This window comes from Oncorhynchus gorbuscha, linkage group LG15 (assembly GCF_021184085.1).
Source record: "Oncorhynchus gorbuscha isolate QuinsamMale2020 ecotype Even-year linkage group LG15, OgorEven_v1.0, whole genome shotgun sequence".
Classification (NCBI taxonomy): domain Eukaryota; kingdom Metazoa; phylum Chordata; class Actinopteri; order Salmoniformes; family Salmonidae; genus Oncorhynchus; species Oncorhynchus gorbuscha.
The window spans coordinates 14349370-14364016 of NC_060187.1; the positions used below are offsets into that span (position 1 = coordinate 14349370).

The 14647-nt window shown below is 61.2% G+C and overlaps 1 protein-coding gene across 2 annotated transcripts in view; it reads left to right on the forward strand.

Annotated features, from left to right (window-relative positions):
- Window positions 1-14647, forward strand: part of LOC123996644 (low-density lipoprotein receptor-related protein 8-like) — a 405748-nt gene that overhangs the window by 336035 nt on the left and 55066 nt on the right. For both annotated transcript variants that reach the window (XM_046300197.1, XM_046300196.1), the window contains exon 13: window positions 3505-3644. In XM_046300197.1, coding sequence (XP_046156153.1) covers window positions 3505-3644 — 140 coding nt within the window. The remainder of the gene's footprint in view (window positions 1-3504; window positions 3645-14647) is intronic.

The following is a 14647-nucleotide window of genomic DNA, read 5'->3' on the forward strand; positions in this document are numbered from 1 at the left end:
GAGAGACTGAAGGGAAAGGAAGACAGAGAGAGACTGAAGGGAAAGGAAGACAGAGAGAGACTGAAGGGAAAGGTAGACAGAGATACAGACCGAAGGGAAAGGTGGACAGAGATACAGACTGAAGGGAAAGGTAGACAGAGATACAGACTGAAGGGAAAGGAAGACAGAGAGAGACTGAAGGGAAAGGTAGACAGAGATACAGACTGAAGGGAAAGGTAGACAGAGTGGCGAGAAGCGATGAGAGAAAGAAAGAAAACAATGTAGAATAAAAATGTCTGTTAAGGGCCTCCTGGGTGGTGCAGTTGTTAAGGGCCTCCTGGGTGATGCAGTTGTTACGGGCCTCCTGGGTGGTGCAGTTGTTAAGGGCTTCCTGGGTGGTGCAGGTGTTAAGGGCCTCCTGGGTGGTGCAGGTGTTAAGGGCCTCCTGGGTGATGCAGGTGTTAAGGGCCTCCTGGGTGGTGCAGTTGTTACGGGCCTCCTGGGTGGTGCAGGTGTTAAGGGCCTCCTGGGTGGTGCAGTTGTTAAGGGCCTCCTGGGTGGTGCAGTTGTTAAGGGACTCCTGGGTGGTGCAGTTGTTAAGGGCCTCCTGGGTGGTGCAGTTGTTAAGGGCCTCCTGGGTGGTGCAGTTGTTAAGGGCCTCCTGGGTGGTGCAGTTGTTACGGGCCTCCTGAGTGGTGCAGTTGTTAAGGGCCTCCTGGGTGGTGCAGTTGTTACGGGCCTCCTGGGTGGTGCAGTTGTTAAGGGCCTCCTGGGTGGTGCAGTTGTTAAGGGCCTCCTGGGTGGTGCAGTTGTTACGGGCCTCCTGGGTGGTGCAGTTGTTAAGGGCTTCCTGGGTGGTGCAGGTGTTAAGGGCCTCCTGGGTGGTGCAGGTGTTAAGGGCCTCCTGGGTGATGCAGGTGTTAAGGGCCTCCTGGGTGGTGCAGTTGTTACGGGCCTCCTGGGTGGTGCAGGTGTTAAGGGCCTCCTGGGTGGTGCAGTTGTTAAGGGCCTCCTGGGTGGTGCAGTTGTTAAGGGCCTCCTGGGTGGTGCAGATGTTAAGGGCGCTGTATTGCAGCGCCGGCTGTGCTACCAGAGAGGGTTCGCGCCCAGGCTCTGTTGTAACCGGCCGTGACCAGGAGGTCCGTGGGGCGACACACAATTTGCCTAGCGTCGTCCGGGTTAGGGAGGGTTTGGCCGGTAGGGATATCCTTGTCTCATCGCGCACCAGCGACTCCTGTGGCGGGCCGGGCGCAGTGCACGCTAACCAAGGTTGCCAGGTGCACGGTGTTTCCTCCGACACATTGGTGCGGCTGGCTTCCGGGTTGGATGCGCGCTGTGTTAAGAAGCCATGCAACTTGGTTGGTTGGGTTGTGTACAGGAGGATGCATGACTTTCAACCTTCGTCTTTCAACCTTCGAGTTGTAGCGATGAGACAAGATAGTAGCTACTAAAACAATTGGATACCACGAAATTGGGAAGAAAATGGGGTAAAATAAAAAATAAAATAAAAAATGTCTGTCACATAGTTGTGAGTCAATCAGTCAGTGTGGCTCTGTCATCAATCAGCCTGTAGTTTGTTCTTTCGGCAGAGCTGTGCCCAAGCTGTGTCATCAATACCCCAATTATCCTCCCCTCCACCCTTCCACCCCTCTTAACCTGTGCCAATTTCTCTCCTTTCTGTGTCCATGGCTGATGATGAGACGCAGAACTACAGAGCAGAGAGAGAGACAGATAACGACAGAGCAGAGAGAGAAAGACAGAGAACGACAGAGCAGAGAGAGAGAGAGAGAGAGACAGAGAACGACAGAGCAGAGAGAGAGACAGAGAACGACAGAGCAGAGAGAGAGACAGAGAACGACAGAGCAGAGAGAGAGACAGAGAGTGACAGAGCAGAGGGAGACAGAGAACGACAGAGCAGAGAGAGACAGAGGGTGACAGAGCAGGGCAAGAGATAGATAGAGAGAGTGACAGAGCAGGGAGATAGAGAGAGACAGAGAGTGACAGAGCAGGGAGACAGACTTGCTTTGGCAATGTTAACACGTTTCCCATGCCAATAAAGCCCTTGAATTGAATTGAATTGAATTGAATTGAATAGAGAGAGTGACAGAGCAGGGAGATAGAGATATAGAGAGAGTGACAGAGCAGAGAGATAGAGTGAGTGACAGAGCAGGGCGAGAGATAGATAGAGAGAGTGACAGAGCAGGGAGATAGAGAGAGACAGAGCAGGGAGATAGAGAGAGTGACAGAGCAGGGAGATAGAGAGAGTGACAGAGCAGGGAGATAGAGAGAGACAGTGAACGACAGAGCAGAGAGAGAGACAGAGAACGACAGAACAGAGACAGAGAACGACAGAGCAGAGAGAGACAGAGAACGACAGAGCAGAGAGAGACAGAGAACGACAGAGCAGAGAACGACAGAGCAGAGAGAGACAGAGAACGACAGAGCAGAGAGAGACAGAGAACGACAGAGCAGAGACAGAGAACGACAGAGCAGAGAGACAGAGAACGACAGAGCAGAGAGAGACAGAGAACGACAGAGCAGAGAGAGAGACAGAGAACGACAGAGCAGAGAGAGAGACAGAGAACAACAGAGCAGAGAGAGGCAGAGAGAGAGAAAGAGAACTTGCTTTGGCAATGTTAACACGTTTCCCATGCCAATAAAGCACTTGAATTGAATTGAGTGACAGAGCAGAGAGATAGAGTGACAGAGCAGGGCGAGAGAGAGAACAACAGAGCAAGGACAGAGAGATGGATGTGGAATTGAGGTGTCTCTAGCTAGGGTTACATCTGTATGAAAACAAATGATGTTGAGAGGTAGAGGAGCAAGAGAGGGAGAAAATAACACTGACTGGCTAATATGGTTTCTCTATTTTAAAAACAAGAGGGGATTATTTTCGCCTTTTCATGGATTTGACAGCAGACAGACAGCACAGAGTAGAATGGTTGATAGTATGAGTGGCTGAGTGGAGAGAGGTGAGGTTGTGAATGAATAGTCTCTAAAGCTGTGTTACTACAGCAGTATTTACTTTGCCGACCGGCATATTCTCTGCCATAGCAACTGATCTAGACAACCTATCAACTGCATACCTACACATAGTCCATTGACATAACTGATATCAGCTTGAGGTCAGGTTAGGTTAAGTGCCAGGCTCAAGTACCCAGTTAAATAAAGGTTAAATAAAAGGTTTTGTAGTTTTCCCCACCTGGAGATTGAACCAGCAACCTTCTGATCACTATGGTATTGAGTCTAACTGAAGGGCTTGTCTGACAAAGAGGATTGATCTTCTACTGGACCAGAATCATGAACCTCTCTGTCTATACCTTTTCTTGTTCACTTCTGAAGAAGTGTTGTACCATACATTAACCTGACCTCCCTCGCTCTCTCCTCTCCCTTCCATTCCTTTCTCCCTCTCTCTCTCTCCCTTACTTATTCTCTCCCTCCCCTCTCTCCCATCCCTCTCTCACCCCCTTTCTCTTTCTCCCTCTGACTTCTCACTCCCTCTCTCTCCCCCTCTCCCTTTCTCAGACCTATCCAACAGGCGTCTGTACTGGGTGGACTCCAAGCTGCACCTGCTCTCCAGCATCGACCTGAACGGTGACAACCGCAAAGTGCTGCTCTTTTCCCAGGACCACCTGGGGCACCCCTTCGCTCTCACTGTCTTCGAGGTAAGGAGGGGAAAGACATGGGAGGAAGAGGGGTGAAGAGACACAGAGGAGACAGGGGAGGGAGGATGTGGAGGAAGGAGGATGGGATGGATAGAGGTTGAGGGGGGAGGAGCAAGAGAGAGAGGGGGGAGCAGGATGGGAGCAGGAGCAAGTAGAGGGAGAGATGGGCTGAGGAGGGAGTGGGGGTGGACAGCCACAGGGACAGGGAAGAGGGGGAGAGGGTTGAGGAGGGAGTGGACAGCCACAGGGAGAGGGAAGAGGGGAGAGGGCTGAGGAGGGAGTGGGGGTGGACAGCCACAGGGAGAGGGAAGAGGGGAGAGGGTTGAGGAGGGAGTGGACAGCCACAGGGAGAGGGAAGAGGGGGAGAGGGCTGAGGAGGGAGTGTACAGCCACAGGGAGAGGGAAAAGGGGGAGAGGGCTGAGGAGGGAGTGGACAGCCACAGGGAGAGGGGGAGAGGGCTGAGGAGGGAGTGGACAGCCACAGGTAGAGGGAAGAGGGGAGAGGGCTGAGAGTAGGGAGTGGACAGCCACAGGGAGAGGGAAGAGGGGGAAAGGGCTGAGGAGGGAGTGGACAGCCACAGGGAGAGGGGGAGAGGGCTGAGGAGGGAGTGGACAGCCACATGGAGAGGGCTGAGGAGGGAGTGGACAGCCACAGGGAGAGGAAGAGGGGAGAGGGCTGAGGAGGGAGTGGACAGCCACAGGGAGAGGGAAGAGGGGGAGAGGGCTGAGGAGGAGTGGACAGCCACAGGGAGAGGGAAGAGGGGGAGAGGGCTGAGGAGGGAGTGGACAGCCACAGGGAGAGGGAAGAGGGGAGAGGGCTGAGGAGGGAGTGGACAGCCACAGGGAGAGGGAAGAGGGGGAGAGGGCTGAGGAGGGAGTGGGGGTGGACAGCCACAGGGAGAGGGAAGAGGGGGAGAGGGTTGAGGAGGGAGTGGACAGCCACAGGGAGAGGGAGAGGGGAGAGGGCTGAGGAGGGAGTGGACTGCCACAGGGAGAGGGAAGAGGGGGAGAGGGCTGAGGAGAGAGTGGACAGCCACAGGGAGAGGGAAGAGGGGAGAGGGCTGAGGAGTGAGTAGACAGCCACAGGGAGGGGGAGAGGGCTGAGGAGGGAGTGGACAGCCACAGGGAGAGAGAAAAGGGGGAGAGGGCTGAGGAGGGAGTGGGGGTGGACAGCCACAGGGAGAGGGAAGAGGGGGAGAGGGTTGAGGAGGGAGTGGACAGCCACAGGGAGAGGGAAGAGGGGGAGAGGGCTGAGGAGGGAGTGTACAGCCACAGGGAGAGGGAAAAGGGGGAAAGGGCTGAGGAGGGAGTGGACAGCCACATGGAGAGGGCTGAGGAGGGAGTGGACAGCCACAGGGAGAGGGAAGAGGGGGAGAGGGCTGAGGAGGGAGTGGACAGCCACAGGGAGAGGGAAGAGGAGGAGAGGGCTGAGGAGGGAGTGGACAGCCACAGGGAGAGGGAAGAGGGGGAGAGGGCTGAGGAGGGAGTGTACAGCCACAGGGAGAGGGAAAAGGGGGAGAGGGCTGAGGAGGGAGTGGACAGCCACAGGGAGAGGGAAAAGGGGAGAGGGCTGAGGAGGGAGTGGACAGCCACAGGGAGAGGGAAGAGGAGGAGAGGGCTGAGGAGGGAGTGGACAGCCACAGGGAGAGGGAAGAGGGGGAGAGGGCTGAGGAGGGAGTAGACAGCCACAGGGAGAGGGAAAAGGGGGAGAGGGCTGAGGAGGGAGTGGACAGCCACCGGGAGAGGGAAGAGGAGGAGAGGGCTGAGGAGGGAGTGGACAGCCACAGGGAGAGGGAAGAGGGGGAGAGGGCTGAGGAGGGAGTGGACAGCCACAGGGAGAGGGAAGAGGGGGAGAGGGCTGAGGAGGTAGTGGACAGCCACAGGGAGAGGGAAGAGGGGGAGTGGGCTGAGGAGGGAGTGGACAGCCACAGGGAGAGGGAAGAGGGGAGAGGGCTGAGGAGGTAGTGGACAGCCACGGGGAGAGGGAAGAGGGGAGTGGGCTGAGGAGGGAGTGGACAGCCACAGGGAGAGGGGAGAGGGGGAGAGGGCTGAGGAGGGAGTTGGGGTGGACAGCCACAGGGAGAGGGAAGAGGGGAGAGGGCTGAGGAGGGAGTTGGGGTGGACAGCCACAGGGAGAGGGAAGAGGGGGAGAGGGCTGAGGAGGTAGTGGACAGCCACAGGGAGAGGGAAGAGGGGAGTGGGCTGAGGAGGGAGTGGACAGCCACAGGGAGAGGGAAGAGGGGGAGTGGGCTGAGGAGGTAGTGGACAGCCACAGGGAGAGGGAAGAGGGGGAGAGGGCTGAGGAGGGAGTGGGGGTGGACAGCCACAGGGAGAGGGAAGAGGGGGAGAGGGTTGAGGAGGGAGTGGACAGCCACAGGGAGAGGGGAGAGGGGAGAGGGCTGAGGAGGGAGTGGACTGCCACAGGGAGAGGGAAGAGGGGGAGAGGGCTGAGGAGAGAGTGGACAGCCACAGGGAGAGGGAAGAGGGGAGAGGGCTGAGGAGTGAGTAGACAGCCACAGGGGGGGAGAGGGCTGAGGAGGGAGTGGACAGCCACAGGGAGAGAGAAAAGGGGAGAGGGCTGAGGAGGGAGTGGGGGTGGACAGCCACAGGGAGAGGGAAGAGGGGGAGAGGGTTGAGGAGGGAGTGGACAGCCACAGAGAGAGGGAAGAGGGGGAGAGGGCTGAGGAGGGAGTGTATAGCCACAGGGAGAGGGAAAAGGGGGAGAGGGCAGAGGAGGGAGTGGACAGCCACAGGGAGAGGAAAAGGGGGAAAGGGCTGAGGAGGGAGTGGACAGCCACAGGGAGAGGGGAAAGGGCTGAGGAGGGAGTGGACAGCCACAGGGAGAGGGGAAAGGGCTGAGGAGGGAGTGGACAGCCACATGGAGAGGGCTGAGGAGGGAGTGGACAGCCACAGGGAGAGGGAAGAGGGGAGAGGGCTGAGGAGGAGTGGACAGCCACAGGGAGAGGGAAGAGGGGGAGAGGGCTGAGGAGGGAGTGGACAGCCACAGGGAGAGGGAAGAGGAGGAGAGGGCTGAGGAGGGAGTGGACAGCCACAGGGAGAGGGAAGAGGGGAGAGGGCTGAGGAGGGAGTGTACAGCCACAGGGAGAGGGAAAAGGGGGAGAGGGCTGAGGAGGGAGTGGACAGCCACAGGGAGAGGGAAAAGGGGGAGAGGGCTGAGGAGGGAGTGGACAGCCACAGGGAGAGGGAAGAGGAGGAGAGGGCTGAGGAGGGAGTGGACAGCCACAGGGAGAGGGAAGAGGGGAGAGGGCTGAGGAGGGAGTGGACAGCCACAGGGAGAGGGAAGAGGGGGAGAGGGCTGAGGAGGTAGTGGACAGCCACAGGGAGGGGAAGAGGGGAGTGGGCTGAGGAGGGAGTGGACAGCCACAGGGAGAGGGAAGAGGGGGAGAGGGCTGAGGAGGTAGTGGACAGCCACGGGGAGAGGGAAGAGGGGGAGTGGGCTGAGGAGGGAGTGGACAGCCACAGGGAGAGGGGAGAGGGGGAGAGGGCTGAGGAGGAGTTGGGGTGGACAGCCACAGGGAGAGGGAAGAGGGGGAGAGGGCTGAGGAGGGAGTAGACAGCCACAGGGAGAGGGAAAAGGGGAGAGGGCTGAGGAGGGAGTGGACAGGGGAGAGGGAAGAGGAGGAGAGGGCTGAGGAGGGAGTGGACAGCCACAGGGAGAGGGAAGAGGGGAGAGGGCTGAGGAGGGAGTGGACAGCCACAGGGAGAGGGAAGAGGGGAGAGGGCTGAGGAGGTAGTGGACAGCCACAGGGAGAGGGAAGAGGGGAGTGGGCTGAGGAGGGAGTGGACAGCCACAGGGAGAGGGAGAGGGGAGAGGGCTGAGGAGGGAGTGGGGTGGACAGCCACAGGGAGAGGGAAGAGGGGGAGAGGGCTGAGGAGGGAGTTGGGGTGGACAGCCACAGGGAGAGGGAAGAGGGGGAGAGGGCTGAGGAGGGAGTTGGGGTGGACAGCCACAGGGAGAGGGAAGAGGGGAGAGGGCTGAGGAGGTAGTGGACAGCCACAGGGAGAGGGAAGAGGGGGAGTGGGCTGAGGAGGGAGTGGACAGCCACAGGGAGAGGGAAGAGGGGGAGTGGGCTGAGGAGGTAGTGGACAGCCACAGGGAGAGGGAAGAGGGGGAGAGGGCTGAGGAGGGAGTGGGGGTGGACAGCCACAGGGAGAGGGAAGAGGGGGAGAGGGTTGAGGAGGGAGTGGACAGCCACAGGGAGAGGGAAGAGGGGCTGAGGAGGAGGGACTGCCACAGGGAGAGGGAAGAGGGGAGAGGGCTGAGGAGAGAGTGGACAGCCACAGGGAGAGGGAAGAGGGAGAGGGCTGAGGAGTGAGTAGACAGCCACAGGGAGGGGGAGAGGGCTGAGGAGGGAGTGGACAGCCACAGGGAGAGAGAAAGGGGGAGAGGGCTGAGGAGGGAGTGGGGTGGACAGCCACAGGGAGAGGGAAGAGGGGAGAGGGCTGAGGAGGGAGTAGACAGCCACAGGGAGAGGGAAAAGGGGAGAGAGGGCTGAGGAGGGAGTGGACAGCCACCGGGAGAGGGAAGAGGAGGAGAGGGCTGAGGAGGGAGTGGACAGCCACAGGGAGAGGGAAGAGGGGAGAGGGCTGAGGAGGGAGTGGACAGCCACAGGGAGAGGGAAGAGGGGGAGAGGGCTGAGGAGGTAGTGGACAGCCACAGGGAGAGGGAAGAGGGGAGTGGGCTGAGGAGGGAGTGGACAGCCACAGGGAGAGGGAAGAGGGGAGAGGGCTGAGGAGGTAGTGGACAGCCACGGGGAGAGGGAAGAGGGGGAGTGGGCTGAGGAGGGAGTGGACAGCCACAGGGAGAGGGAAGGGGGAGAGGGCTGAGGAGGGAGTTGGGGTGGACAGCCACAGGGAGAGGGAAGAGGGGGAGAGGGCTGAGGAGGGAGTTGGGGTGGACAGCCACAGGGAGAGGGAAGAGGGGAGAGGGCTGAGGAGGTAGTGGACAGCCACAGGGAGAGGGAAGAGGGGGAGTGGGCTGAGGAGGGAGTGGACAGCCACAGGGAGAGGGAAGAGGGGGAGTGGGCTGAGGAGGTAGTGGACAGCCACAGGGAGAGGGAAGAGGGGGAGAGGGCTGAGGAGGGAGTGGGGGTGGACAGCCACAGGGAGAGGGAAGAGGGGAGAGGGTTGAGGAGGGAGTGGACAGCCACAGGGAGAGGGGAGAGGGGAGAGGGCTGAGGAGGAGTGGACTGCCACAGGGAGAGGGAAGAGGGGAGAGGGCTGAGGAGAGAGTGGACAGCCACAGGGAGAGGGGAAGAGGGGAGAGGGCTGAGGAGTGAGTAGACAGCCACAGGGAGGGGAGAGGGCTGAGGAGGGAGTGGACAGCCACAGGGAGAGAGAAAATGGGGAGAGGGCTGAGGAGGGAGTGGGGGTGGACAGCCACAGGGAGAGGGAAGAGGGAGAGGGGTTGAGGAGGGAGTGGACAGCCACAGAGAGAGGGAAGAGGGGAGAGGGCTGAGGAGGGAGTGTATAGCCACAGGGAGAGGGAAAAGGGGGGAGAGGGCAGAGGAGGGAGTGGACAGCCACAGGGAGAGGGAAAAGGGGGAAAGGGCTGAGGAGGGAGTGGACAGCCACAGGGAGAGGGGAAAGGGCTGAGGAGGGAGTGGACAGCCACAGTGGACAGCCACATGGAGAGGGCTGAGGAGGGAGTGGACAGCCACAGGGAGAGGGAAGAGGGGGAGAGGGCTGAGGAGGGAGTGGACAGCCACAGGGAGAGGGAAGAGGGGAGAGGGCTGAGGAGGGAGTGGACAGCCACAGGGAGAGGGAAGAGGAGGAGAGGGCTGAGGAGGGAGTGGACAGCCACAGGGAGAGGGAAGAGGGGGAGAGGGCTGAGGAGGGAGTGGACAGCCACAGGGAGAGGGAAAAGGGGGAGAGGGCTGAGGAGGGAGTGGACAGCCACAGGGAGAGGGAAAAGGGGAGAGGGCTGAGGAGGGAGTGGACAGCCACAGGGAGAGGGAAGAGCAGGAGAGGGCTGAGGAGGGAGTGGACAGCCACAGGGAGAGGGAAGAGGGGGAGAGGGCTGAGGAGGGAGTAGACAGCCACAGGGAGAGGGAAAAGGGGGAGAGGGCTGAGGAGGGAGTGGACAGCCACCGGGAGAGGGAAGAGGAGGAGAGGGCTGAGGAGGGAGTGGACAGCCACAGGGAGAGGGAAGAGGGGAAGGGCTGAGGAGGGAGTGGACAGCCACAGGGAGAGGGAAGAGGGGAGAGGGCTGAGGAGGTAGTGGACAGCCACAGGGAGAGGGAAGAGGGGGAGTGGGCTGAGGAGGGAGTGGACAGCCACAGGGAGGAGGGAAGAGGGAGAGGGCTGAGGGTGGACAGCCACGGGGAGGGGAAGAGGGGGGAGGGGCTGAGGAGGGAGTGGACAGCCACAGGGAGAGGGGAGAGGGGGAGAGGGCTGAGGAGGAGTTGGGGTGGACAGCCACAGGAGAGGGAAGAGGGGAGAGGGCTGAGGAGGGAGTAGACAGGGGAGAGGGAAAAGGGGGAGAGGGCTGAGGAGGGAGTGGACAGCCACCGGGAGAGGGAAGAGGAGGAGAGGGCTGGGAGGGAGTGGACAGCCACAGGGAGAGGGAAGAGGGGAGAGGGCTGAGGAGGGAGTGGACAGCCACAGGGAGAGGGAAGAGGGGGAGAGGGGGAGGTAGTGGACAGCCACAGGGAGAGGGAAGAGGGAGTGGGCTGAGGAGGGAGTGGACAGCCACAGGGAGAGGGAAGAGGGGAGAGGGCTGAGGAGGTAGTGGACAGCCACGGGGAGGGAAGAGGGGGCTGAGGAGGGAGTGGACAGCCACAGGGAGAGGGGAGAGGGGGAGAGGGCTGAGGAGGGAGTTGGGGTGGACAGCCACAGGGAGAGGGAAGAGGGGAGAGGGCTGAGGAGGGAGTTGGGGTGGACAGCCACAGGGAGAGGGAAGAGGGGAGAGGGCTGAGGAGGTAGTGGACAGCCACAGGGAGAGGGAAGAGGGGGAGTGGGCTGAGGAGGGAGTGGACAGCCACAGGGAGAGGGAAGAGGGGGAGTGGGCTGAGGAGGTAGTGGACAGCCACAGGGAGAGGGAAGAGGGGAGAGGGCTGAGGAGGGAGTGGGGGTGGACAGCCACAGGGAGAGGGAAGAGGGGGAGAGGGTTGAGGAGGGAGTGGACAGCCACAGGGAGAGGGGAGAGGGGGAGAGGGCTGAGGAGGGAGTGGACTGCCACAGGGAGAGGGAAGAGGGGGAGAGGGCTGAGGAGAGAGTGGACAGCCACAGGGAGAGGGAAGAGGGGGAGAGGGCTGAGGAGTGAGTAGACAGCCACAGGGAGGGGAGAGGGCTGAGGAGGGAGTGGACAGCCACAGGGAGAGAGAAAAGGGGGAGAGGGCTGAGGAGGGAGTGGGGGTGGACAGCCACAGGGAGAGGGAAGAGGGGGAGAGGGTTGAGGAGGGAGTGGACAGCCACAGAGAGAGGGAAGAGGGGAGAGGGCTGAGGAGGGAGTGTACAGCCACAGGGAGAGGGAAAAGGGGGAGAGGGCAGAGGAGGGAGTGGACAGCCACAGGGAGAGGGAAAAGGGGGAAAGGGCTGAGGAGGGAGTGGACAGCCACAGGGAGAGGGGGAAAGGGCTGAGGAGGGAGTGGACAGCCACAGGGAGAGGGGGAAAGGGCTGAGGAGGGAGTGGACAGCCACATGGAGAGGGCTGAGGAGGGAGTGGACAGCCACAGGGAGAGGGAAGAGGGGGAGAGGGCTGAGGAGGGAGTGGACAGCCACAGGGAGAGGGAAGAGGGGGAGAGGGCTGAGGAGGGAGTGGACAGCCACAGGGAGAGGGAAGAGGAGGAGAGGGCTGAGGAGGGAGTGGACAGCCACAGGGAGAGGGAAGAGGGGGAGAGGGCTGAGGAGGGAGTGTACAGCCACAGGGAGAGGGAAAAGGGGGAGAGGGCTGAGGAGGGAGTGGACAGCCACAGGGAGAGGGAAAAGGGGGAGAGGGCTGAGGAGGGAGTGGACAGCCACAGGGAGAGGGAAGAGGAGGAGAGGGCTGAGGAGGGAGTGGACAGCCACAGGGAGAGGGAAGAGGGGGAGAGGGCTGAGGAGGGAGTAGGCAGCCACAGGGAGAGGGAAAAGGGGGAGAGGGCTGAGGAGGGAGTGGACAGCCACCGGGAGAGGGAAGAGGAGGAGAGGGCTGAGGAGGGAGTGGACAGCCACAGGGAGAGGGAAGAGGGGAGAGGGCTGAGGAGGGAGTGGACAGCCACAGGGAGAGGGAAGAGGGGGAGAGGGCTGAGGAGGTAGTGGACAGCCACAGGGAGAGGGAAGAGGGGGAGTGGGCTGAGGAGGGAGTGGACAGCCACAGGGAGAGGGAAGAGGGGAGAGGGCTGAGGAGGTAGTGGACAGCCACGGGGAGAGAGGAAGAGGGGGAGTGGGCTGAGGAGGGAGTGGACAGCCACAGGGAGAGGGGAGAGGGGGAGAGGGCTGAGGAGGGAGTTGGGGTGGACAGCCACAGGGAGAGGGAAGAGGGGAGAGGGCTGAGGAGGTAGTGGACAGCCACAGGGAGAGGGCTGAGGGGGAGTGGGCTGAGGAGGGGTGGACAGCCACAGGGAGAGGGAGGGGGGAGTGGGCTGAGACAGGGGGAGGGAGGGCTGAGGAGGGAGTGGACAGCCACAGGGAGAGGGAGAGGGGAGAGGGCTGAGGAGGGAGTTGGGGTGGACAGGGGAGAGGAAGAGGGGAGAGGGCTGGGAGGTAGTGGACAGCCACAGGGAGAGGGAAGAGGGGGAGTGGGCTGAGGAGGGAGTGGACAGCCACAGGGAGAGGGAAGAGGGGAGTGGGCTGAGGAGGTAGTGGACAGCCACAGGGAGAGGGAGAGGGGGAGAGGGCTGAGGAGGAGTGGACAGCCACAGGGAGAGGGAAGAGGGGAGAGGGCTGAGGAGGGAGTTGGGGTGGCCAGCCACAGGCAGAGGGAAGAGGGGGAGAGGGCTGAGGAGGGAGTGGACAGCCACAGGGAGAGGGGGAGAGGGCTGAGGAGGGAGTGGGGGTGGACAGCCACAGGGAGAGGGAAGAGGGGAGAGGGCTGAGGAGGGAGTGGACAGCCACATGGAGAGGAAGAGGGGGAGAGGGCTGAGGAGGGAGTGGACAGCCACAGGGAGAGGGAAGAGGGGGAGACGGCTGAGGAGGGAGTGGACAGCCACAGGGAGAGGGGGAGAGGGCTGAGGAGGGAGTGGACAGCCACAGGGAGAGGGAAAAGGGGGAGAGGGCTGAGGAGGGAGTGGACAGCCACAGGGAGAGGGAAAAGGGGGAGAGGGCTGAGGAGAGAGTGGACAGCCACAGGGAGAGGGGGGAGAGGGCTGAGGAGAGAGTGGACAGCCACAGGGAGAGGGGGAGAGGGCTGAGGAGGGAGTGGACAGCCACAGGGAGAGGGAAAAGGGGGAGAGGGCTGAGGAGAGAGTGGACAGCCACAGGGAGAGGGGGAGAGGGCTGAGGAGGGAGTGGACAGCCACAGGGAGAGGGAAAAGGGGAGAGGGCTGAGGAGGGAGTGGACAGCCACAGGGAGAGGGCAGAGGGGGAGAGGGCTGAGGAGAGAGTGGACAGCCACAGGGAGAGGGCAGAGGGGGAGAGGGCAGAGGAGAGAGTGGACAGCCACAGGGAGAGGGCAGAGGGGGAGAGGGCTGAGGAGAGAGTGGACAGCCACAGGGAGAGGGAAGAGGGGGAGAGGGCAGAGGAGGGAGTGGGGGTGGACAGCCACATGGAGAGGGAAGAGGGGGAGAGGGTTGAGGAGGGAGTGGACAGCCACAGGGAGAGGGAAGAGGGGAGAGGGCTGAGGAGAGAGTGGACAGCCACAGGGAGAGGGAAGAGGGGGAGAGGGCTGAGGAGGAGTGGACAGCCACAGGGAGAGGGAAGAGGGGGAGAGGGCTGAGGAGGGAGTGGACAGCCACAGGGAGAGGAAGAGGGGAGAGGGCTGAGGAGGGAGTGGACAGCCACAGGGAGAGGGAAGAGGGGGAGAGGGCTGAGGAGGGAGTGGACAGCCACAGGGAGAGGGAAGAGGGGGAGAGGGCTGAGGAGGGAGTGGACAGCCACATGGAGAGGGCTGAGGAGGGAGTGGACAGCCACAGGGAGAGGGAAGAGGGGAGAGGGCTGAGGAGGGAGTGGACAGCCACAGGGAGAGGGAAGAGGGGGAGAGGGCTGAGGAGGGAGTGGACAGCCACAGGGAGAGGGAAGAGGGGGAGAGGGTGGAAGGAATCGGGTCACAGAGGGGGAAGAGGGGGAAAGTCATCTGGTCCTAGGTGGAGAAAGGAGAGTGTCAGAGGGGTAAGCAGGGAGGGCACAGTAGTGTGAGACTTTGACATGATACCGGTATTGTCCTTCAACAGCTGCGGTGTCAACACCACAGGAAGAGCCTCTACGAGTCAGGCATGGTAGATTAGTGGTATACAGAATTGATCGAGGAAGGGAAATGACCAATAAGAACTAAAGGAAGTAATAATGGGTATTGAAGTCAGAGGATTGGATGAGATAACAGAGCTCTGGCTGCTCTAAGAGATCCCAGTGGATCAGTGTAATATGGTAGTGGTGGGTGGTGCACACAGAGGGGGACCTGGGGACATTCTTTCAGTGGGGAAATCCATCATGTCCAGAGTGTGTGTCTGCCTGCCTGCCTGCCTGCCTGCCTGCCTGCCTGCCTGCCTGCCTGCCTGCCTGCCTGCCTGCCTGCCTGCCTGCCTGCCTGCGTGTATATGTATTAGAGAGACCACTGTCCCATGCTCTGTGGGGCAGCAATTATAACACTCTAGATGAATGGCCTCCAGCACTGTGTTCATTCTGCAGTAGCCAGTCAGGACCCAGACCTGGCCATGGTCTTCAGTACCGCAGGGGCGTGGAGATTGGAGGGGTAGAGGGTTATACATCACAGCCTTGCCCATTAACTGGCCCACCGACAGGGCAGGATTCTCCACACGACTGCACCCACCTCCACTCTCCTCCCTGGGGCCATCTTAGTTTTATTGCTGTCTGCTGGGCTGGAGAGAGGGAGTGGGGCTGGGCTG